The 24,886-nt window shown below is 37.9% G+C and overlaps 1 protein-coding gene across 1 annotated transcript in view; it reads right to left on the minus strand.

Annotated features, from left to right (window-relative positions):
- DCHS2 (dachsous cadherin-related 2) overlaps positions 1–24,886 on the minus strand; it is a 351,174-nt gene that overhangs the window by 76,520 nt on the left and 249,768 nt on the right. The window contains exons 4-10 of the mRNA XM_069105586.1: positions 21,856–22,092; positions 20,201–21,217; positions 15,997–16,184; positions 14,190–14,289; positions 5,944–6,101; positions 4,002–4,842; positions 98–337 (exon numbers count right to left, since the gene is read on the minus strand). Of these exons, the coding sequence (XP_068961687.1) occupies positions 98–337; positions 4,002–4,842; positions 5,944–6,101; positions 14,190–14,289; positions 15,997–16,184; positions 20,201–21,217; positions 21,856–22,092 (2,781 nt within the window). The remainder of the gene's footprint in view (positions 1–97; positions 338–4,001; positions 4,843–5,943; positions 6,102–14,189; positions 14,290–15,996; positions 16,185–20,200; positions 21,218–21,855; positions 22,093–24,886) is intronic.

Here is a 24,886-nt window from a genome sequence, read left to right on the forward strand (position 1 = left end):
CAATTCTCAGATGGTTAAGCTATTTTTCTCTGAAAACAATTTGCTGCTCCATAATATAGGTAAAAAAATAAACTAAGTATAAAAGGAATGAAACTACCTGAATCTCTGTCCACAGCTTCCACCTTGGTAACATACTGCCCCGGACCTTGGTTTTCAGCAACTGTAGCTTCATAGACGTGTTGCTTAAATTCTGGCACCTCATCGTTTATGTCCATGACATAAATTGTCAAGGTCTGTGTTGTGGAGAGTGCTGGCAGGCCATCATCCAGTGACAGAAGGGTCAGTACATGAAGGGTTTGTGTTTCATAGTCCAAAGGACAAATTGTTGTTAACAAGCCTAGTGGAGAAAGTTAAGTGATAAAAATGCCATCAATATCCCCAAAGGGGCAGGCAGTTTTCACAATTCATCTATCTAACTGGGACATTTTGATGAAAATTCATTCAGGCTCTGCAATCGTGAAGGAGCTCTGAGGGGGACTCAAACTCATTCAAAATTTTGATAAATGTTCATGACTGAAGCATAGAAACAAAAAAGAAGAAGATCCAGGCCAATGTAAAATTAAAGATTCCATCAAATGCTGATGTTCTTATTTTGTGTGTGATGGACACCCTTTTATCAGTCAGGTAAAGCCCTTCTCAGGATAAGTTTTTTTTTAATTCAATAATGGAAAAAACACTAAGTATCATTTAGAGATTAGTAAAAATAAAGATACATCATTTTTCCCATCCAAGTTCACCAACTCCCTGAAATTGATTCATGGACTCCTTGGGGGTTAGCTCCAGGTAAAGAACCCCAGCTCATCTCCATCCCTACCTATAGACAGGGCTATAATTAAACCATCCAAGACATCTAACATAGTCTTCAAAGACCTTCAGGGCATTAGCAGTTTAAATCAGTATCTCAGATGGTACTCAGGATTACTACAGGTCAAATTTATATCCTGCCTAAATAAGCTGGTTATTGACAAAGTGATTCTGGCTCTGGTCTTCTGAAATTCTCAGCACTGCATTATAGAATTATGTTCTCTTTGTACTGCCTATCTGTTAACTGCCTCTTTTACTGACAGTAAAAAGCAAAGACTTTATGAGGAAGGCAATAAACTTCATGAATAAAACATGGTTGAGCTTCCAGCCCACTGTTGTTTTCTAACTACCCATATGCTGAAAGTGTGATAAAGATTTGTACTGGACAACTGCACTCAGATTCCCAGGATCAAATGTTCCTTTAGTGGTGATATTTTCCTCCATAAACAGTTCAACCTCCTATGAAGCTTTATTCCAAATAATTAAGGAGGAGGTTTTCTGGTTTAGGGTTCTACAAACCCACCTTTGAATAATTATTCCTCTTGAGAACTTTCCCCACTTTATAGCCTGGAACCATTGAAAACCGTTTTGCTAAAAGTCTGCTTAGGAGAAATATGAACCTTGAGAGAGAGATAAACCTTTTACACATGAATGTATTTGGCAATTATCATTTTATGTACCAGAAAAATGCCTAAGCAATTGAAAAAGAATTTCCACAATCGAAGATCCATGACACCTTTTGCTGGGACACTTATCTGCCTAAATCTATCCATCTTGCTTTCTTTGACAGCCTTGAATAGTGTGGCCTTAGCCATCCCAGGAAACAAAGTGGGTATCTATGGAGGAACTGGGAGATCCAGATCCAGAGAAGATCAGTGGCCTACATTTGCCCTTTTTCTCTTATCAGCTGGGTATTTAGGTCATATTCACATGCCCTCAGAAGAGAACCAGATGTGTAGGATTAGTAAACCCATGTAGTCAGAATATAATAAGGGATAGATCATGATTTACAAAATGCTAAACATCTATTCCCACTTCAGTCAGCATACTTATTGACAAGAGACTCCGTTGTTGCTATGTTTGGCACAGTATTTCTAGGATTCAAGTAAAAGTCACCTCTTTTTCTAGGAAGTGAATGAGATATCAATTCAATTGCTTTTAGTTTTATTTGGAAACTAAGTTATTGTGAGGTTTGGTTTCAGTGTCACATACAACCCTATACGTAGAATTTCTTACCAAAAAACTCAAAGCATTTGGCAAATGGTGTACTGTCACCATGCTTCCAAGGAAAGAGGAAAAGGTGAGTTTGAGAGTAGAAAAGAACACCATTTCTGCCACTTTTCTCTTAGAGTTAAGTTGCTGACACTGTGGCAAGCACACACTTTTTTGCCACAACAAAGCAATATAAATCTACTCTGTATGTGGAGCTATTTCCTTACACGGTGACTTTCACATAAGAAGGTAACATCCTTGAGGACATTTTTGCCTTTCTTTGTATCACCAGTTCTGAGTGCAGTTAATGGTTTACATGTTTGATAAATGCATATGCATTGGTTGACTGCTAAGTGGATGTGAACAGTAGTATCTTCATGCCCAAATCAGTCAGACTGATGCTGAGGCTAGGTCTTCTGAGAATCAGCATAAGTTTGGAGAGGCTCACCAGCAGGCTGCTCACAGTCTGATAAATGCTTTTAACCATGGCAATTCCCAAATATCATCTCCTAAAACAAAGAGAATGGCAATCCGAGCTGGCAGAGACAATATGCCCACCTGTAGTGCCAGTGCAATATTTACAGCACCAATCGTGACTATAAATAGTCCCATATAGTGCTCAATCACAAAATATAACAAACTCTCCATACAGAGGACAGAACCAAAGCATTTATTTAGACACAAGAAAACCAAATCCCAATACCAGGAAACCAAATCCATCAAAGCAACATAGAAGTTAATGCACCACAATGTAGCAGAAATCCATGCCATCCTTTAGTCTTCCCATAAACCAACACAACATCAATATTTACTCATACAAACCTCTCTATCTCCTTTCCTGAGCTCCTTTCTCTCCCACCATCTCTCTAGCTCTAACTCCCAGCTTCCTGGGAGTGGCTCTGCTCTACCCTTCAGCAAACTCCTCCCACCACAGGGTCCATATGACTACATTCAGCCTATTAGGGAGCAGAGTTTACTTTCAAAGCAGGGAAGGTCTTCAAATTCTGCTCCCTAGGCCTATTAAGGGACAGGGAATATCCTCAAATTCCCATTCACATTGTATCACCAGTGAAATTATGGATGCTATGAGTGCCAAAAATACATTCATATGGCCTTGAAGTAAATTTTCTAGACTAATGTCTCAATGGTCTGTCAATGATTCAAATTCATAGCTTGACTATTTTTTTTTTTGCTTTTTGGAGGGGGGAAGGCAGGGCAATTGGGGTTAAGTGACTTGCCCAAAGTCACACGGCTAGTAAGTGTTAAGTGTCTGAGGCCGGATTTGAACTCAGGTCCTCCTGACTTCAAGACTTGGTGCTCTATTCACTGTACCACCTAGCCACTCTGATATAGCTTGACTATTTTAAAATCACCATCTCTACCTCTACAAATATAAATAAGAGGCAGAGGAGGGGATCAACTATTGAAAATATTGTTAACCTGGAGTTCATGAACTTTAAAAAATGTATTTTGATAACTATGACAATGTAATTGCTTTACTTTTTAGTTATAATTACATACATATATATATATATATATAGTATTTAAGAACATTATTCTGAGAAGGGGATGATGAGATTATCAGGAGAATTCATGACACCAAAAAGAATGCCTGTGTGCATATTTTCTCTCTCTCCTCCCTCCCTCCCTCTCTTCTCTTCTTTCTCTTTCCTCTTCTCTCTCTGTCTATCTATGTCTCTGTCTCTTCTCCCATATATTAGCCAGCCTATGATTTGGTAATCAAAAGTAGTCACTCGTACTTTTCTACAAAAGCTATCATCTATACATTTGTCAATTCGTGTCCACAGAAAATCCAACTCATGCAGCAAGAAGAATGAAATACAAATGATAATCATATCTTTACAAATTGTAGCTATCACATCCTGAGAAATGTAATTCCAAAAGCACACATGAAAGAAGTTAAAAAGTATGAATTTATTTGGTTAAACATAGGTTAAAATTAAAGTTAATATATTCCATCCTACCTGATATCTTATCCAACATAAAGGTTTTGTTTTCATTTCCTGAGAGAATGTGATATGTGATTCTTCCATTCCTTCCTTCATCTGGGTCCTCAGCAACAATGTGATGAACGAGGGACCCTATTTCTTCATCTTCTGAGATGTATGTAATAGCAGAAGACACAAAACTAGGACTGTGGTCATTGACATCTAAAATGACCACCTTGGCTGTCATGGTTCTCAATCTCCGGTCTGTTACATTCACAGCCTGGTCTGATGCTGTCACTGTCAAGATAAAAGACTCAATGATCTCCCTATCCAATGGGGATGCAGTGACCAATGTGCCATAGGAGGGGTGGATGAGAAAGGGATTTTCACCAGGACTGTTAGTTTCAATGAAATACTGTACTTTGCTGTTTAGAAAACTGCCATCTCCATCTTTGGCATTAAATGTATAGACCAAGGTACCTACAGAAACATTCTCCTCTATGCTGATCACTATGAAATCATCCTGGAAAGAAGGAGAATGGTCATTCTGGTCTTCCACATCAATACTAAGAAATATGGTGCTATTCAGTGGAGGATTTTGGCTGTTATCTTTTGTAATCACTCTAAGAAGGTAGTGAGAGGCCATTTCATAGTCAAGTTCCCTGGAAAGAAATAAGTCCCCCGTTGAGCTGTCAATCTCAAAATGGATATCCTTGTCTTCTTCAACTATACTTAACTGTAGCTTTCCATTATGCTGCTGTAGATAATCAGAGGACTTTATCAGGCTCATTATTTTTGCAGGCTTAAAGTTTTCTGGTATGACCAAATGTTGAATATAACGAGAAACTGATGGCCTCTCTTTGGAGAGTGGAATCACCTGAAACAAAAATATAGAAAATCTGCTAGGTTATTTTGTTTTGTTTTCATTGTTCCATTTCAATACTAATTTGGAGGGTGATTCATCAGAGAAAGTCAGCTCTTTTTATATTACATCTGGGCAGACATCAAAGAATGCACAATACATAGTAGGTAAAGCCACTGCAGAACTTATTTACACTGTTTGGTTTATTCCAACATCTGAAATGAGAGTTTAGTGAAGTCATTCAAGGCTTAAACTATGCTAAAGTCTCGTGATTTCTTCACTGGGAATGTGGAATGACTACTGCCTCCTTTAAAGTTACCCAAAATTATCCTTAATCCCAGAGGCCAATATATATGACAACATCTGTGTACATTTTAAGTATCATGTGTTTTTGTTTGCCTGAAACAAGAGACTTGAGGAATGATGATAGATGAGTTTTTCCTAACCCACACATCCCTAATCAATAATGTATTGGATTTGGAACCTGAGCTCTCAGGGACTTTTCTCCTTTTGCATTTGTATTAATGGTAATTACATGCATGCTCAAAAAGAATCTATTTATTCATATACTCCCCCCTCTCTCTTTTTTCCTGCTTTTTGTTGATTTTATTTATTTTATTTTTTTCCCTGTTAGGAGACTACCCACAGCTCATTTGTTCACCATGATTAAAGTAAAGTCCAAAATTGCAAGTCCTAGAGTGACTTCTGTAAAACTTCAAGAAAAATAGTAATTAGAAATGGAATTTATTATTTAGGCACTGTTTGTGTGCAACTCATCCTTCATAGGTCTTTGGGAGTGGGAAGTATATTTTTAGAGGTAACTCAGGAGACATTTTTTGCACAAAAACAGCTGGGAAGATTTCTTAAAGCATACAATGTATAGCAAAGCTTTTTACCAAGATTTTCTAACACAGTTAATTCTAACAATGTATCTCCTTCCTAATTCATCCAGTTGCTACCAATATGAATTGCACTGGTTAAGTGTAATGAATGAAATTCTCCATTCAAAGAACACAAATAATTTCTGCATGCTCATTCCACTCACTGGAACAAGGAGCAACGAGGTCAAAGATCTACGAAGCTCCCACAGTTGCCAGTATAAGAGAAACAACCCACCTGAATGTGAATGACTGCATGTCCTTGAAGAGAAGGTATTCCTTGGTCACTTGCCACTACAATCATCCTGTAATGTGGCCTATGGTTATATGACAGTGGGCTCGTTGTTCTTATTTCTCCGCTGTTGGCATCAATCTTAAAGTGCTCTGAACTCTCTTCTAAATGAAAACAGAATCAAAACTCTAATGTTAATTTACAAGTACAAAAGAAGAGATTTATTTGCCCAAATGCACCTCTCTTTTCCAAAAATTAGCAAACCTTAAATACTACACTGATATAAATAGAAAGAGAATGTTTCTAATAGAGGTCAAAAACAACTAAACTGCATTTTTCAAAAATCCTTGAAATTTGGGACTTCCAACAAGCCAAACATCTCTGAGAAAGACTAGCATTATAGATGACTGTTAGAAGCATAAATATCATTACTAGTAGTTTTCTTATAGTTTTCTTCTACTTATGATGCATTTGTCAATGAAACAAGATAGTAATCATACAAACCTTTGTGAATATTTAGCTGTTTGTGTTATATGCAATATATATGTATATGTATACACACATATCTCCATTCATCCATCTAGCTAACTAGCTATCTTTCTATCTATCTATTCATCCATTTTTTCCCTAGAACTTTTCCATAGAGGATTTCAGCACAGAGTATGAATGAAGAGGAATTCCCAATAAATGGTAAGGTTCTCCAAATACTACTCTTGTCTAGCTGCATAAAACTCTAGAATACTATAGAGAATCAATGAAATCTATAGTAATTTAATAATTCAGCCTATTAGCAGAGGAACAAGTGAATAGAAAAGAGTAGCTATTGTCAAGATTGATATGCATTTGGATGGTCACCCATAGAGTAGGTCCCTAAGTGCATTTATCTCCTCTGGACACTGCTAATAGAGAATAAACTAGGTCCAAAGTTAAATAGGAGGGGACTTTTACTGCTTTAATAGATAGGGCTTTTACTGACCACAAGTTTCTCTCTGAAACAAAGGATTATCTTTTTTATATGTCAACATTGGGATACTGGGAGGAGGAAAAGAAGTATAAACAGGATCAAACTGAGGAGCTTGTAAAACTGTGATAGTGGCATCCAGGAACCCAAAAATCCTAACATGAATGAAATGACAAAGTTAAGGAGAAACTATGTCTGAGAGCAGAGAGAAAAACTGGAACACCATGTCCCTAGCAGATGAGGTCTCCACGTAGACATCCACATTAAATGTTATAACTACCTTATTCTAGTTCCAAGGAAAGAAAGAGCTGGTGAGATCTCCTTCCATGTGTGTCTTTGAGAAACTGTTTCATTTCTGATGAGCACCAGAGATAAAGTTTCACTCATTTGAGAGTAAGTAGTGAGACATACATACAATTATAAGATCATAGATATTTTTTCTGTTGTCTTGTAATTCTTTCTCAATTAAATATTGTACCATTTTGATAGATGAATAATGTGAAAACTGAATTTAGATAATCTTTAAAAGTTCCCAAGAAACTGGGTGGGGGTTCAAGTCATATGAAATAAATTATAATGATCCACAATTCCCATGTTGAACCCCAATCAGAGCGCATCTACAGTTAAGTGGAAAATGGGTTGCAGAAGCATTTTAAAATTAGATAATGTAGAAGAAATTCCATTACACTAACTATAATCCTACTGGTTCTTTCCATAAAAACAAAAATTTTTTCTGCTTCTGAAAAGCACAGCTTTACTAAAAACCATATATTTCCTAACATGCATCAGTCATTGGGAGACTAAGAATATAAGTAGGGTTTAATCCACTAATTGTTCTAGAGATTTGTAACTTAAATGATCTCTTATTACTCCTTCGTAGAATTCAAATACATAAAACCAAAATACAACATATCCCATAGCAGTATGGTAGTAACTGCAGCCAATTCCTTGAAAGGATTACAAAAGTTTCATTCCTTCCCTTTCAGGGTGAGAAGTAATTCTATTTTATGATAGTTTATTTTTCATTCTTTCCTTGCCAATGGCAGGTAAATAATCACAAGTATAAACTGAATGGCCCATGAATGTGAGCTACAGCTAAGAAAAAATATAATAACCAGTGAGAAAATTTAGAATGAAGGTGGTATTAGAAACATCAGTTATGTTTTCTTGTACAATCTCCCTTCAATCACACTATAAGCTGTCCAAGTCAGTCAAAATGGTTTTAAAAGTATTAAGCATGAAAAATATTAACCTCATAAATCCTCTGGAAAAAAATGGCAGAGAATAAAAAGCAAATGACACAGCCTCTACACTCTTCATTTCATGCCCACCTGTCCCCAATAAAGTCTCACTTTTTTTATAACAAATCAAGGTTTATTGTTAACATACCTAGTCCTAAAAACTCAAGAAATATAAGCAACTTTGTCAAGAAATTGCTTTAAAAAGCGAGAAGTCATTTGCATATGGAAATATAGTACATTTTTTGAGAAATACAAAAAGAAAATTTCTCTATCCTATTTAATACCTGAATCACAAGTAAGGGAACTGAGAACTAAAATTATAATTAAAAAGCATTTATTCAACATTCAGTATGTGCCAGGCATTGTCCTAAGTGCTAAGAATACAAAGAAAGGTAAAAATATGGTTCCTATCTTCAAAGAGCTTGCATTCTAATAGGGAAGGCAAGGAGGAACAACTATGTTCATTTTATGTGCATAAAAGATATATACAATGTAAATGGAAGGTAACCTTAGAGAGCTGGTCATGATGTCCTCATTAGGTAATCTGGTACAGTCCTATTTGGTGAGAGTATTTTTTTAAAGAAAGATATGACTTAGAAATTTAATATATATGATGCCCAGTCATCAATATTTAACTTTAAATCTTTTGATTTGTAGGGGGGTTTTCTCTGTTTTGGCCATCTAAGTTAAGTGTATACACATACACGATATGGCTTGCAGGGAGATGTGAGCAGATATGTCTAGAAATTCTTCCCCCTACTTTATCCAAGAGAAATTTTGATTCCTGTCAGGAGGAGAGGCAGGTGGTTGGGACCAGTGTCTGACCATTCTGCCCTCCTCTGAGGAAAGTTACCAGGACACAATCATATCTGCTCCCTTAAATATTGTTAGTCTGAGGAAAATAATTTTTAGTTTCAAGTTGAGTTCCTGTTTACTATGCCTTAATGAGAAAGATGTGGCTCAAGCAAGGTTTGACCCCCCCCCCCTTTCCACCAAGAGATATTTCCACAATGAACATGCTTAGCAAATAGCAAATAAATTCATTTTTAGAAGTTGATAGCAAAAAGAAATCAAATAAAATCTACAAATGAGAAATATGCCAAATGATAAACAGAATGAATGACCTATCACATTGGGAGCAAGAAGTCTCAGCTCAATCAAGAGAGAGTCTGAGATCTCATCCAAGAAGAAATTTCCCAAAGGCTCTAATGTACTAAGCTGGAAAAAAAAAGACATGATCAAAGTGCTGGCTCCTTTAAGAGTTCTTTTCTTCCCAGGGTCCTTCTTTCCCTTTAGGGACCTGATGGGAATCTGGAACCAAGTCTCTTCTTTCTTAAATATCTTAGAAGCCAGAAGACCAAGATTTCTCTTCTCCCAACTCTGACCCTTCCACAGATACAGAGAATTGAGTGAGAGTCTTATGCAAATGAGCTTTGAACCATGAGTTGCAGATAAGTATCACATATACATACATATACACATATGTATACGTGTATACATACTCACACATATAGATGTATGTAATATGTGTATATATGTAATTTTCACATATGATGGTCAATATAGTTACATGTTCCCTTTAGAATTCCCAACAGGTTAAGTATTCTTTTTGCTTATACCACAATGGTATGTATTGAGAAAAATGTAATCCTTCCCTCACAACATTAAAATGACTTATTAAAACTGGAAGGTTTTTGTTTTGAAGGCATACTATAATTTTTTTCTAATAAGCTTTCAAACTCCTTCCTTTTTTCCATTATGTTTTCAAAATTAAGGTCATTTCAAGTGAGTACAAACACGATTACAGTAAAGTCACATTGTATACAGAAATTAGGTTCTAAATTAAGGTGAAAATCATATGCAATCAAATTATCACGGAAAATTCCTCAAATTGCCCACCAAATATAGTACAGTCAGTATCTTTAAAAACAGTTGTAGTTGGAATGGGGCAAGGATTTCTTAGAGAAGTCAGTGGACATCTGAGGGTTTATCAAGTTGAGAGGATTGCTATGGATACAATTTAATGTAAATTTTGTTTTTCACAAGACTTAACTAGTCTTTTGGTCAGGATAAGGCTAAGAACTAGAATTAATCAAGTAAAAAAGAGGGGCAGTAAAAAAATTAGCCATAAAGAAAACAAATGGGGTCAGAGTGGGAGTGACGGAAGGGAGAAAGGAGCTCCAGAAAGGACCTCACTCATAATGTAGATTATATTAAAATGTTATCACACTATTACAGAACTGTTCCTGCTTCCAGTTTCACCATATGGCAGGATGAGAAAAATGGCAGTCAAAAAGAACACAGAAAGGGTGTTCTAACTGACTAGGAATACTAGGAAAAATCAGTAAGGCCATCCCTCTCGGTTTATGCCGAAGGAACAGATTCTGAGTTTGTGGGTAAGGATATTCAAGAAAAGAATTGCTTTGACCTGTGATCCCTCAGCTTTTAAAATGTTTGATGACTGCATTTCAGAAAAATTACTTTCCTCTATAGTTTATATGTTCTATTTTAAGGCTTTAAAAACATTGTTCTAGGGGCGGCTAGGTGGCGCAGTGAGTAAAGCGCCATCCCCGGAGTCAGGAGGACCCGAGTTCGGTTCTGGCCTCAGACACTTAACACCCACACAAAAACTAGCCATGTAACCTTACCCCCAATTACCCTCCAAAAGGCAAAAAAATTAAAAAAAAAACATTATTCTAGGAGATCGAGGGGGCAGAGTCAAGATGGAGGAGTAGAAAAGGGACCTACAAATGGCTCTGGCTCTCACCACCTCTAATCTATGTAAAAGAGGACTCTGAACAAACTTTGGAGCTACAGAACCCACAAAATGACACAGAGAAGCTAACCTCCCACTGAGGAGAGTCTATCAGGCCGGCAGGAATCGGCCAGCACAGAGTTCTGGGAGCCAAGCCCAGCTACACTCTGAGGTTTTAGCCCCAGGGTGGGCCTGACCAGCCACTGGCTGGAGGGACTCCAGATCACCAGCAGCTGTGGTGGTCCAGAATCATCAACACATAGATGCTAAGGACAAAGTGAGAGGTCAGTGCAGAGTGGACTTTGGGACACAGTAGTTAGGAATGCATGGGCTTTTGCCCCTGGGGTGAGAAGTTGCTGAGGGCTGTTGCACAGCTGCCAGCAAGTGGCAGCTTCAGCTCCTGGCCTGCAGAGTGTAGGTGGACCAAGCAACAATGCTGAGGGATAATCGCTCTTGCTTTAACCTGCTTGGATCTAGATTGCAGTCTAGGGTGGAGGTCCTGGGGTGTGTATCCAGCTTGCCAGAGTGTGTGGGGACCTCAGAGAGGGCACCCAACTAATATCTCCAGCAGCTGAGAAAACCCCAGCATTTGGGACGAAGCTCCCCAGTCTGGTGGCAGAGTTCTACTGTGGCAAAAAGCCCAAAAGTCAAGTAATTGAGTGGAAACATGACCAGGCAAAGGAAGCAAAGCAAACAGAAAAATCCAACGTTAGACTCCTATTTGGGGGACAAAAAGGATCAGCTTCAAAGGAAAATATGAGTTACTTACAGGCCATAGAGGACCTTAAGAAGCAGATAAGAGAAGTGGAGAAAAAATTGGGAAGAGAAACAAGAATGATACAAGAAAATTATAAAATGAGAGTCAATAGCTTGACTGAGGAAAATAACACCTTAAAAAATAGACTAACTCAAATGGCAAAAGAGGCTCAAAAATGCAATGAGGAGAAGAATGCCTTAAAAAGCCAAATTTGCCAGCTGGAAAAAGAATCTCAAAAGCTCACTGAGGAGAATCATTCCTTCAGAATTAGATTAGAGCAAATGGAAGCTAGCAACTTTATGAGAAAGCAAGATGCTGTTAAGCAGATCCAAACAAATGAAAGAATAGAAGGCAATGGGAAATATCTCATGGGAAAAACCACTGACCTGGAAAATAGATCCAGGAGAGAGAATTTAAAAATTATTAGACTACCTAAAAGCCATGATCAAAGAAAGAACATAGAAATCATCCTCCAAGAAATTCTCAAGGAAAACTTCCCTGATGCTTTAGAAACAGAGGGTAAAATAGAGGTTGAAAGAATCCACCGATCACCTCCTGAAAAAGATCTCAAAAAGAAAACTCCTAGGAATATTATAGCCAATTTCTGGAATTCCCAAGTTAAGGAGAGAATATTACAAGCAGCCAGGGATAAAACAATTTGAATATTGTGGAAACACAATCAGGATAACTCAGGATCTGGCAGCTTCTACACTGAGGGATTGAAGGGCTTGGAATATGATATTCCAGAGGTCAAATGAGCTGGGATTAAAACCAAGAATCACCTACCCAGAAAAACTGAGTATCATGTTTCAGGGGAAAATATGGGCATTCAGTGTAATAGAGGACTTTCAAGTATTCTTGATGAAAAAACCAGAGTTGAATAGAAAAGTTGACATTCAGATACAAGAAGCAAGAGGATGAGAAGGTAAACATGGAAAAGAAATCATAAGGCATTCATCAAAGTTGAATTATTAACATTCCTACATTGAAAAACGATAATTGTAAGTAATGAAACTTTTCTCAGTATGAAAATAGTTGAAAGGAATATATATATATATATACATATATATATATATGCCTATACCAGAGGGTATACAGTCATATGAATACATATGTGAATATATATTTACAAGTATACATAGATGGAGGGCATAGGTCCAATTTAATAGGAAGGGATAATGCTTAAAAGGTGAAATTAAGAGGTGAGAGAAGAATATAATGAGAGGAGATGGGGAGAGACAGAATAGGGTAAACTATCTCATATAGAAGAGGCAAGGGAAAATGCTTACAGTAGAGGGGAAAAATAGGAAGGCAAAAGGGAATGAGTCAACCTTATTCTCATTGAATTTGGCTCAGGGAGGGAATGACATACACACTAAATAGGGTATCTCACCCTACAGGAGAGTAAGGGGAAGGGAATGAGAGAGGGGATCATGGAAGGGAGGGCAGGCTGGGGGGGGGGGGGGGGGGGGGGGAGAAGTTGGAAGCACCCACTTTTAAAAAAGTACGGGATCAAAGTAGAGAAGAGAGCAAGTGGGAAGTGGGATAGGAGGGAGGGAAATATAGTCAGTCTTTTACAATATATCTAGGTAATGTTTTGCATTATCCATACATGTACAACCTATACTGAACTGCTTATCTTCTCAGTAAGGGTGGGTGATGAGGGAGGAAAGGAATGAATCTGGAATTCAAAGTTTTAAAATAAAATGTTTAAATATATATTATTATTAATACTATTTTACATGTAATTGGGAAATAAGATATATAGGCACTGGGGCATAGAGATCCACCATGCCCTACTGGAAAAGTCAAAGGGGGTATGGGAGAAGATATGGTAGAGAACAGATTGGAGGAGGGGATATCCTGTGGGACGGTGGGTAGGGGGAAAATGGGGAGAAAATTTGTAACTCAAAATCTGGTGGAAATGAATGATATCAATCAGAAGTTAATAAAGCATTTGAAAAATTAAAAAAATATATATTCTAAGAAGGGATCCATAAGTATCACTAGTCTGCCAAATGAGTCCAGTGACACAAAAAAAGGCTAAGGACCCCAATTCTAAAATCATACTCATCATAGTTAAAGTGGTCACCTTCTGAGGCATTTGGGAACTACAATGGACTGAGGGAATAGCAACCAAGATAGGATAACTGGAGAGATTGCTCAGACAATTTCAAACATTTTCCTCTCCTCTCTTCTCTCCTCTCTTCTCCTCGCCTCCCTTAATTTCTGTTTTCTTCTTCTCTCTCCCTTTTCCCTTCCCTCCCCTCCCTTCTCCTCCTCTGCCCTTCCCTTCCCTTCCCTTTCCTTCCTTTCCCTTCCCTTCCCTTCCCTTCCCTTCCCTTCCCTTCCCTTCCCTTCCCTTCCCTTCCCTTTCCTTCCCTCCCTTCCTTTCCCTTTCCTTTTCTTTCACTTCTCCCTCTTCTCTTTCTTTCCCTCCCCCATCTTCAGTATAACATGCAAACTGAAAAATCTGTCAGCCTTTAAGTTTTCCTAAAGACTTTATGTAATATCTTTATAGTAATCATAAAATCTTACCTGACAATAATGAATATAAAACTTCTCCATTATTTCCTGAATCAAGATCCTTTGCAAATACAGTAGTAACCAACATATCTGCAGTCTGACCTTCCAGGACCTGCCATAAAAGCAAATGGCTTACAAGTATTTGTTTCATAATCAAAAATAAAATGTATTAAAGAACCTTTAATCATCTGTTTAACTCTTCTCATTTACTTTTAAAATCAACATGAAATTCAGTTTTACTCTCTTGCTATCTGGGTAGAGGCCATGGAAATATGCCAAGTTGCACATTTTAAAGAGCTCCACTTAAAGACAAACCAACTACCCTACAGGGTATTTGACAGATTCTAGTAACTCTTTAAAAGAAGGAAATCAAACTTGAAAACACTGAGATTCTGGATTTCCTTTGGGGATTCTAGCACCTTCACATTACAGATCCTTTTACCACTGAGCCCTTCTTGTCAAGGTACTGAAGAAAAAAAAAGTGGTACATATGCTTGCCCATAAAGGTTATACACAAAGGGGCTGTCATGGGCAATCACACTGGAGGAAAATACAAAACCTTACTGAAAGGACAACGTATGTGTCTCTTCCAACATGGGCATTTTGCCTTGAATCTCCCTCCTAGCCATGTAAACAGATTTGTTTCCACATTTTTATAGTCCACGCACAAATCTGAACAATATTTCAACAACTCATAGGGCACAAAGACAATGATTTGTCGTGTTTTTATGTGGTCCCTAACCTGGACAGCTGGATCAGAGAAATAACTTCCTTAACAAATTTCACTGTTTAGTGTGAGATCAGGATTCATTCAGGTGAAATAAATTGTGCCAAAATAACACATTTGGGGGGGAGGCTATTCAGTAAGTTTCTATAACACTAGAATGACTGGGTCATTTTTCACAGCATCATATTAACAAGACTTGTTAGCATGAGATGATTCATGGGAATCAGTCTAGTTAGCTTTGAATATGGGGGAGGAAAAGGGGGGCTAAAGGGGTAGAGTGGGATAAGGGATGGGAGTACTGGATTAGTGGGTACAGAAAGATCAGTGCAAAGCTTCCAAATCTCCTAAGGGAACAGTTCAAACTTATGAATGGTTGGTAAAGTGATCGTTATTTCTTTCAACATTTCAATATATTATTTACTTATTTTTATCATTCCTTTCTTTTAAAATTTTGAATTCCAAATTGTCTCTCTCCCACTCTGTCTCCCAAGTAATAAATCAGTGATACATAACAATACAAAAGCTATTTCCATATTAGCCACATTTCCAAAAAAAGCAAGAAAAGTAAAGTACGAAAATTATACTTCAATTTGTACTGAGAGTTCATTATTTCTCTTTCTAGAGATGGACAGCATTTTTTCATCATACGTTGAAGTGATCTTTCTAATAGAATATCAGTACTGTGTGATAAGAAAAACTGTCATTAATAGTCTCTAAAGGGTTAAAAATACAATTAGGATTTATTTTGCTAAAAAATCGCAGTTATGGGCCCAATGGTTACTTGTTTACTTGTTGATGAACTAAATTCTCTTCACTAAGATAGTATTTGAAAAATTCAAATTTTTACCACAAGATGGTGCTCAAAACAAATGATGCATAGTCTTATATGAATGGGAATTAAGGAATCACAGTAAAGCTCTAAAGCCCCAAGAGACCTTCAAGTATCTTCTAAATGCAATTCCAACATTTTATAGCTGAGAAAACAAGTCTGAGAGGGATAAAAGTGAAAGCTTGCCCAAGGTCACACCCTTAATAAGGAGAGCTCTCTCTACCATACCACAGATTCATTTAAAATTACTTGGCTCCACAAACCTTAATTTTGAGTTCTTTTCCAGAAAGAAATTGGGGAAAATAAGGTTTGTTATCATTGAGGTCTGTAACTGAGATGTAAGTTAGCATGGTAGCATTTTTCGGTGGGGAACCATGGTCAGTAACTAGAACCATCAGTTGGTGATGTACTTGCTGCTCCCGGTCTAATGCCATCCAATTTACAATTTCACCTAAAGGATGTAGGATAAAATAAAACAGATCAAAACAATAAATAGATTTTTATATTAAACATCAATATCAAAAAGATCCTATAGAAACAATTACTATCTCTAAAATATGTTACATAAATAATAATATGAATACCTAATGTTTACATAGTATCTATTATGTGCCAGGAAATGTGCTAAGAACTTTACAAATATCTCATTTTTATCCTCACAACAACTCTATTGTGCTATTATCTTTCCCATTTTACAGATTAAAAAACTGAAGCAAACAGGTTAAGTGACTTGCCTAGAGCCACATTGGTAGTAAGTGTCTGAGTCGGGATTCCAATTCAGATCCTCCTGACTCTAGGACCAGCACTCTACCCACTGAACCACCTAACTGCCTAAAAATATATAGCACTAACATACTAATAAATGTTTCTTGTCATTAAAGACATTCTGCCCCAAATTAGTAATCTGATAATACAGAATGTTGACTTAGCTGAAAGGCTCATCACCAAAAAGGTGGTCATTAGATGATTCATTCTTTGACCATGGCACCCCAAAAGCATGATCTCCCTAACAGATGTTTTAAAATAAATTACTTTTTTCAAAGTCTGGAATAATGGGATGATTTTAAGTGCCATTTTTTTACTTCTCCATATATATTTCTGTGTTCTTAAGTACCATTTACGGGAGGGGGAGAAACTTACTTGTACCACCCTAAGTAATGTTTTATCTTCAGTCACAAAATATGTTGAATCCTTAAGCAGCCATCTTGGTGACACACATAAAATGCTTCATATGCAGCATTTTCTGAATTCTTGCAATTTTCTCAGAGCAATGTCATTCTGTGGGATTAACCCCATGTTTCAGAGACCAAGATTTGGGAATAAAAAGGTCAAGAACCTTGATCCAGAGTCAATAAGGGTCAATATTAGGCAGAATCTGAGAAAAATATTCTGCCTCCTAGGGTCTCTGCCTCCTAGCTCCATGTAGTTGTAAAATTAGGGAAAATGCTCATATATGAGAACATGGTTTTGAAGACAATATTGCTTTTGAAAACAATATTTTGAAGACAACTCTATTGCTTTGTATACTATGCTCTCTAGTATTAATAAGGTACTATTACGTTAACAAGTAAAATAGAGAGGTGTAGAAGATAGAAAACTTGCATCAGAATCAGAAATATCTGGGTTCAAATTATACTTTGGATGTGAAATTATTCTATGACCCTAGGAAAGTCAGTTAACCTCTGCCAGGCAGCTTTCAAAGACTAGAAACTTCAGAGCAGGGAAAAGTCAGTGTGCATTGATAAAGGAACTTTCCTTGTGGGGTTTCCTACACTACTAACTAACAATAATATATAATTAGTAGACAATAATATATAATAGTAGACAATATATAATTAGTAGATAATATATAATATTGCAGGGCCAAAAGATCAAGAGCTATAATTTCATTTGTCAAAGGATTTGCTGGTTTGGAAACTCCCTTAATCAATCCTTCTCCTCCCTAACCGTAAACAGACATCTCATCTATAACTTATCATCTTAAAGAGTTGTCTGGGGCACCTGCCCACACAGTCACATAGGAAATATTTCTCAGAGTCAAGATTTCAACCCATATCTTTACTCTAATAACAATTTTTTATATAGTACCTATCAATACTGAACAGTAATGATATTAAATAGTAACTATTATGTAAGCAATGAATAAATACCAACTTACAACGGCCCTCTACAGTTTTCAAAGAGTTTTTACGTATTCATTATTTTGAAATGGTCTTTACAACAATTCCACCCTCCTCACTCTGCTTCACACGAGTCCCTATGTGCCTTAACTATGTCCTAGAACTCAGTTTTAGCTGATACTCGATCTTCAGCCAGATCAAATCTGACCTCATAAGCTTACTATCTATGTGACCCTGGGCAAGTCACTTACACCTCTGTTTGCCTCAGTTTCCTCTTCTATAAAATGGGGATAATAATAGTATCTATATCCTAGGGTTGTTATGAGAATTAAATGACATGATAAATATAAAGTGCCCAGCACAGTACCTGGCACATGTTGTTGATGGCATTGTGTTGTTTCAATCCTGTCCAACTCTTCATGACCCCATTTGGGGTTTTCTTGGCAAAGACACTGGAGCAGTTTGCCATTGCCTTCTCCAACTCATTTTACAGATGATGAAATTGAGGCCAACATGGTTAAGTGATTTGCCCAAGGTCATACAGCTAGTATGTATCTGAAATCATATCTGAGCTCTTGAGGATGAGATTTGCCGATTCTGGGCTCAGCTCTCTATCCACTGCTCCACCTTGCTGCCCCACCTAAGACTTTGCAAGTGCTATGTAAGTGTTTTTTTTGTTGGTCTTCTACCATTCACCAAAGTCATCATTGGAATTCATTCCCTTTTTCTTTTCTCCCCTTCACAGACTCCATACCTGGGCCACAAACCTAGACACTCCGAATCTCCTGACCCCCGCTCCTAAAACCAGCAAAAGTGCTTCTTGTTCCCAGTTCTGTTCCTGTTCTCCAGCTCGTCTATCCTACTGGTCTCCATACCCACTCACCCACACTAGTTCTTGGGCTATGCTGCTTTCTTCGTTGCAGATTAGGACTAGTCCCTACCACTATGCCCTTGGAGAACTTCAGCACCAGAGTATTGTTCTAATTGATCTACAAAAGAATGGGACCTAAGATGGCAGCCACAAGCTGCTGTGTGCCCTTACTCAAACTCCTTTTAAAAGCAATTTCCTTTTGTTGCCTTTGTCAAACTAAACTAAATGAAATTTTACTGGCATACTCTCAATGTTGGGGATTAAGGACCTTTTTCATAGATGTGGGAGAAAAAATAATTAACAAAGGTGTATTTTTATCTCTAAAAATATTGAGAGAAACAAAAGGTCTAGAAATCTGTCCCGCCATCTGACAGTTATATGATGTAAGTCAATTTAATTACTTGGTATAAAGATTCATAGTATTTGGGTGCTGAAAGGGACCTTAGGAATGCAATTCTCATACAGAGTTCATAAACTATATACATGATAATTCATTATTTGCAAGATGAAACATCTATATGGTTTCATGGGTTGCCACACATGTTTCATTTGGCAAATTGTGAACAAATAACTTAAATAATAACATCATTGAATCCTGGAAGGCATGGAAAGGGAACTCAGAGGATCAGAAATATGTGCCTTCCCATCCCCACCCCCAAGGAGTATCACCTTAGTGTTTGTGAATGTGTGTGTGTGTGTTTTCCTAAAAGGGCATGAATAGAGACATCCATCCCTAGAATTATTTTGACATCTGATCAATGGATTTATTTCCTAAACCTTGACACTGATGAGGATCATGTGTGGTGGATAAGGATTTTTTGACATTTTGCAAAAGATTTACTGAAAGAATACTAAATAGTGGGGAGGAGGGAAGGGAAGCAAAGACTAGAAACTTTAAAACCTTGAATAAACCACTTAACTACCCTTGGCTTCTGTTTCTGTATGGATAGAGTGGATTGAACAAGATAACCTCTGTAAGGTCCCTTCCAGCTCTACCTACAATCCTAGAACTTTTACGTGGGGCCTCACCAGATTGCTTTCTGTCTTGCCTCTAATTCAGGTGGAAAATGTTATCACCACTTGAATCAAATGCTATCCACATAAACTAGAAAGCCTGTGTTAATAACAGTATTGTAATCTTTGACTGTGAAGTACAAGTGAGTGCTTCCACTTTAGACAGCATAATTGCTAAAGTGCCATTCAATTCTGACTTCCTAAATTCACACTATAGTAGAACAATATATGTTGCTTTCTGGACCCCTGTTATAATCATTTGTGTATATATGATGCTCTTTCTAATCAATCAAGCAATCAAAAAGCATTATTCAACACTTTCTATATCCTGGAAATGATATACCACACAAGGAAATGAGACTACAAATGCAAAAAGTGAAACAATTTTTATCCATAAGGAACTTACCAAAATATGACATTTGTTAATGCTGAGAGAAAAGAAGCAAGACATCAGAATCCTACCTGTGTTGGGATTTATCTTGAAGAATTTTCCATCAGACAAAAGGAAATATGACAACTGTCCATTTTTTCCGGAGTCTCTGTCAGTCGCTACAACTGTTCCTATTACCCCTTGGGGTGTAGGGTTCTCTTCAACTTGCAAAAAAAGGACATCATGCAAAAAGGTTGGACAATTGTCATTTTCATCTAGAACATGAACCGTTACAGCCGAACTCACATTTTGCCTCAACCTGTCCTCCAGGCTCCAGGCAAATACTTTGAAATGGTATATTTGGGATGTTTCATAGTTCAGCTGCCTCTGCAAAGAAATCCAACCTTTAGAAGCATCAATGCCAAATGCAACAGAGTCTGTGCTGGGTTCCAGTGAGTATACAATATGAGATGTCTTGTGATGTGGCTCTAGTGAGAAGGCCTGGACTTGGAGTATCTGGGTTGTTGGTGAAAGAAATTCACTTATTTCTATCTGATAGACTAAGTGTTCAAAAGCCAAAGGAGGCTTCAAGTCTGTTTTTTCAACAGTCACTGTCAACAGCAACAGAGATGTTAAGGGGGGAACTCCTAGGTCCTTAGCCCTGATGTTCAGAGTCCAACTCTGCTGCATTTCTTGCTCAAGGGGCCCACTGAGGTATATGACACCAGTATCCAAATCAATGGTGAAGACACTTAACCTCTGGTTTTCGATGGTATATTGGACAAATCCATTCTGGCCACTGTCTTTGTCTTCTGCATGAGCAATATATAAGGCTGTACCAGGCAGTGTATTCTGTAATAACCTCACCTCATCAGAAGCTGTTCGAAAAATGGGAGGATTGTCATTGACATCTATCACAGTGATGTTGACTTGGGTGCTACCATAGACAGGAGAGCTGCCCAATTGTGACTGAATAGTGAGGATAACTCTGGGCTGTGTTTCATGATCCAGCTGCTTCCGGGTACGAATGACACCAAACCTAGAATCAATAGTGAAACTCCCATAGGGATCCCCAGAAGAAATCCTATAAGATACTGTCTCCAGGGAATCTGAGGGAAAGAAGAGGAGGGAGAGCAAAGCAATCATTGAAAATAATAAAATTAAAGTGATACTTCTGATAAGCAGAAAGATTCGACTGCTATTCTAAATGACATCTGTGAAGAATATAACACAATCTGTTACTCCTTCCTAAACTCTTAATATTTTCTTGTCATGGCCTTGGAGTCTCGCCACAACATGCCCTGTTTACCATATAAAACTGAACACGGGTCATTCTGGGAATGTTTGCTTTTTCCCTCAAACATATGATGAATAGTCAAAGACCAAACCAGTCTTCTCTTTTTAATCTTTCATTTTTCTTGTGTCAGACAAAAGGGATGAATATTCAGAAGATCACTGGTTCTTTCTACTCAAAAAACCCCCAAACAATTTCATACTTCTTCTACTTACAGAAGGATAAAAATGTTCATTTCTATAAGTAAAAAACAGGAAGGAATGAAATAAGTTAAAAGAAAGTAGAGGTTTAATTTCTTATTTTCTATTCCCCTTTGGGGAAAGTGTATTCAGTAAGGTGGGAAAATATGGGAAGGAGGGGAGAATTGATTTATAGCTTTATGACACAGGGCCAAACAGAAAACCTCTAAATATAAAACCTCTAAATGCAACAGGAAAAGTGACCACCACTTACTTAAAGGTTCTCTTGCCTTCACAGTTCCAACAGGGCTGTCTTCAGGCATGTCTTCATGAATGGAGAAGACATATTTGGACCTTTCAAAAATGGCAGGTGCCAGAGCAGTCTGGAGGATGTGGATGGTGACGTCTGCATTAGTTACAGATGTGAGCCCACCACCGTCTCGGGCAGAGACAGTCAAAAGCACACTAGTAGATTCCAAGTGACTAAGAGTTGATATTAAATAAATAGTCCCTGAGGGAAGGGAAAATGAGAATCAATTAATAAAAACCTTGACCAATGATTATAATCTGTATCCAAAGAGTATCATAGAGGAATCTAGTATTCTTTGCAATTGAATTGCCACATGCCAGGTAAGAAAGGAGGAGCAGGACAGAGGTATCTAGAAATTAGGCATCCATGGAGGTGCCATAACTCTCTCAAGGAAAGGAAAACATTCTGTTGCAGCCTAACCTTTACCATCTACTGACTATATAGGGAGATGGTCAATAGAAAACACCATTCAGCAGTGCTCTAAGGAAGATGGGAGGGTCTCCCACTGCAACCCAGGCCATTATCAGTCATCCTGATTTATATCTTGCCGTTAGACTCCAGTGACTGGAGGAGTGAGGCTGATGCCTTTGTACAACCCTGCCTCACCTAAATCTAATTGACTTGCAAGTCAAGACATCACCCTCCTGATGTCATAGGTCCTCTTTAAGAATGAAAGACTAATAACAACAACAAGCAAACAAGTTGGGTCAAAGCATAACCTGCAGGGTTAAATGTGGCCGATACCACTTCCAAGGGTGGTGCAAAACAGATTAAAACATAGTTCCTATTTAATTTTATGTGCTGATATATTAATAAAAACATATATCTGTATCTATGCATATAATATATGTGTATGTGTATACATACATACATATATGCATACATACATATTTATATATCTTTTTCTAAGTCAGTTTATGACCTACAGGGATCCTTATGTACATTTAATGCCCTCCATTTCTATTTCACATCACCACTCTAAATACTACTGGATTGTGGGTAAACACAATGAATAGCACAACAAGCAAACATGTCTGGCTTTAGGCTAATTTTGTCTTTTTGCTTCTTAAGGATGAGGATTTAGGTCGGGGTACAAGCAAAGGGACTCTACCTCTAAGCCCCAAAATTCAAATCATGTTTACCCTAGAAAAGAGAACCTCAGGTAGGTTTACTGAGACCTAAGACTTCCTGCTCTTTTTTTCCCCTAACCCTTCAACAGGTTGAGGTCTGTTCTGAGTATTTATTAATCAAATCAGAACCCAGCCTACTCTTATCAGCAGTGATTCTCAGATTTGAATCACCATTGAAATCTGTTCCAACTTGGCAATGGTGCCTCAGATGTGTGAGTGATGTAGCTGGAATAAGAAACAACAAATAGACAGTGGAGTGGTGCACAGATTCCCCTGGGATCTTAAAGAATTTTAAAAGGATGCCACCAGTATGGGTAGATCTTATCTGGAGGATTTATAGGAAAACATGGACAAGAGTCTTCCACAAAGAGAAAGCATGGATAGATTGGGTGAGGAGTCAGAGGATTTGAGCATATATGATGCTTTATATCTGTTATCTTGGGCAACTCTCAGCCTCTCTGGTCATCATTTCCTCAACTGCAAAATTAGTAGCTTGGCCTTGATAGACCCTGAAGGGCCTTTCAAATGTAGGTCCATGCTCTTGTGAGCCTGTGATCACAAACCACACCACTGGAGGAAGTACCAGCATCAGCAACTTCATAGATCTACTGGAAATATGAAAAAGAAAGAACCATTCATGAGGGGTGTAGGGTACCTCGGTCACTCTCTCCTGATAGCCCCTTGCCCTGCCTGCTTTCTCCCTCCTCTCTGATCAGTCAAATCCTGCTAATATCTGAAGGTTCATCTCAAGCCCCACATTCTTAATAAAGCCTTCTCTACCCACACTAGCTCACATTTGGCTCTCAATCCTAATATTACCCACTCCAGCACTTTATTTTTCTGGAATTATTTCATGTTTCCCTTTTTGCTTCCCCTAATAAATTGTAGATTCTTTAAAGGCAGGAATCATGCCATAATGATTTTTCTGTATCATGACGTATTGTCCATCTGCCAAGCCAACCCTTGTTCTCACTCACCCTGCCCCCACCAAGTGCAAAACATATTAGCTATTTGATATGGATATGTGTATGTTGATTCTGAAGCAATGACTTGTCCAGTATCATAATGTACAATAATAAGAGCACAGAATAGAATCTGGGGTGGGCTGGGGGCACTTCTTTTGTATTTAGCTGCTGTCTATTCCTTGGAATTCCTTGAGGGCAGAAATATAATCTCTTTTATAATAGTCAAAAACATATTAAATGAGTATGACTACTATGTTCCATTCACAACATTTTGAACTGAGAGGGATAAAGTATCAGAGATTTTTATCTGGAAGAAACCTTCAAGGTCACCAGGTTCAATGCTCTCATTTTATAGATGAGGGAACTGAGTCTTGGGGAATTCAAGAGACTTCCCTAAGGTTACACAGCAAGTAAGTATCTAAGGTGGAATTTGAATCCAATTCTTGCACCACACTGCTTCTGTTACTGTAAAAAAGCATAATTTCTTCCCTCAAAATATTTCATACTCCAGTGAGGAAAATAAGATGCATATATGCAAGACAAAAGGGAAGAGAGTGGTATGCTACCCAGGAATGGCAGCCATGAGAGAACAGAAGTCAGTGGGTTGAGCACCTTTCCCATACACTGACCCCGGGTTTATGGACAAGGTAGCTTCTTGGATACTCAGTAAGATGCATGCTCCGATCCCAGGTCCCCCAAAGCATATGGGACTTAAACTTTACATCGAGTTTTAGACAAAGACTGAATATGACACAGAGAGGAGACCATCCCATCCATCACCTGCAAGGTAAAGCAATGGAGTGGTCTATACCAGAGTTTCCAAATATGTGTCTATGGGTCACATGCAGCCCATGACACCCCCAGGTGCCTCCTATGCCAGATAAAAATGTAGTTCCTATC

This window comes from Petaurus breviceps, unplaced genomic scaffold, assembly GCF_028583685.1.
Source record: "Petaurus breviceps papuanus isolate PSGF00001 unplaced genomic scaffold, PetGlider_PUasm1.0 76, whole genome shotgun sequence".
NCBI lineage: Eukaryota > Metazoa > Chordata > Mammalia > Diprotodontia > Petauridae > Petaurus > Petaurus breviceps.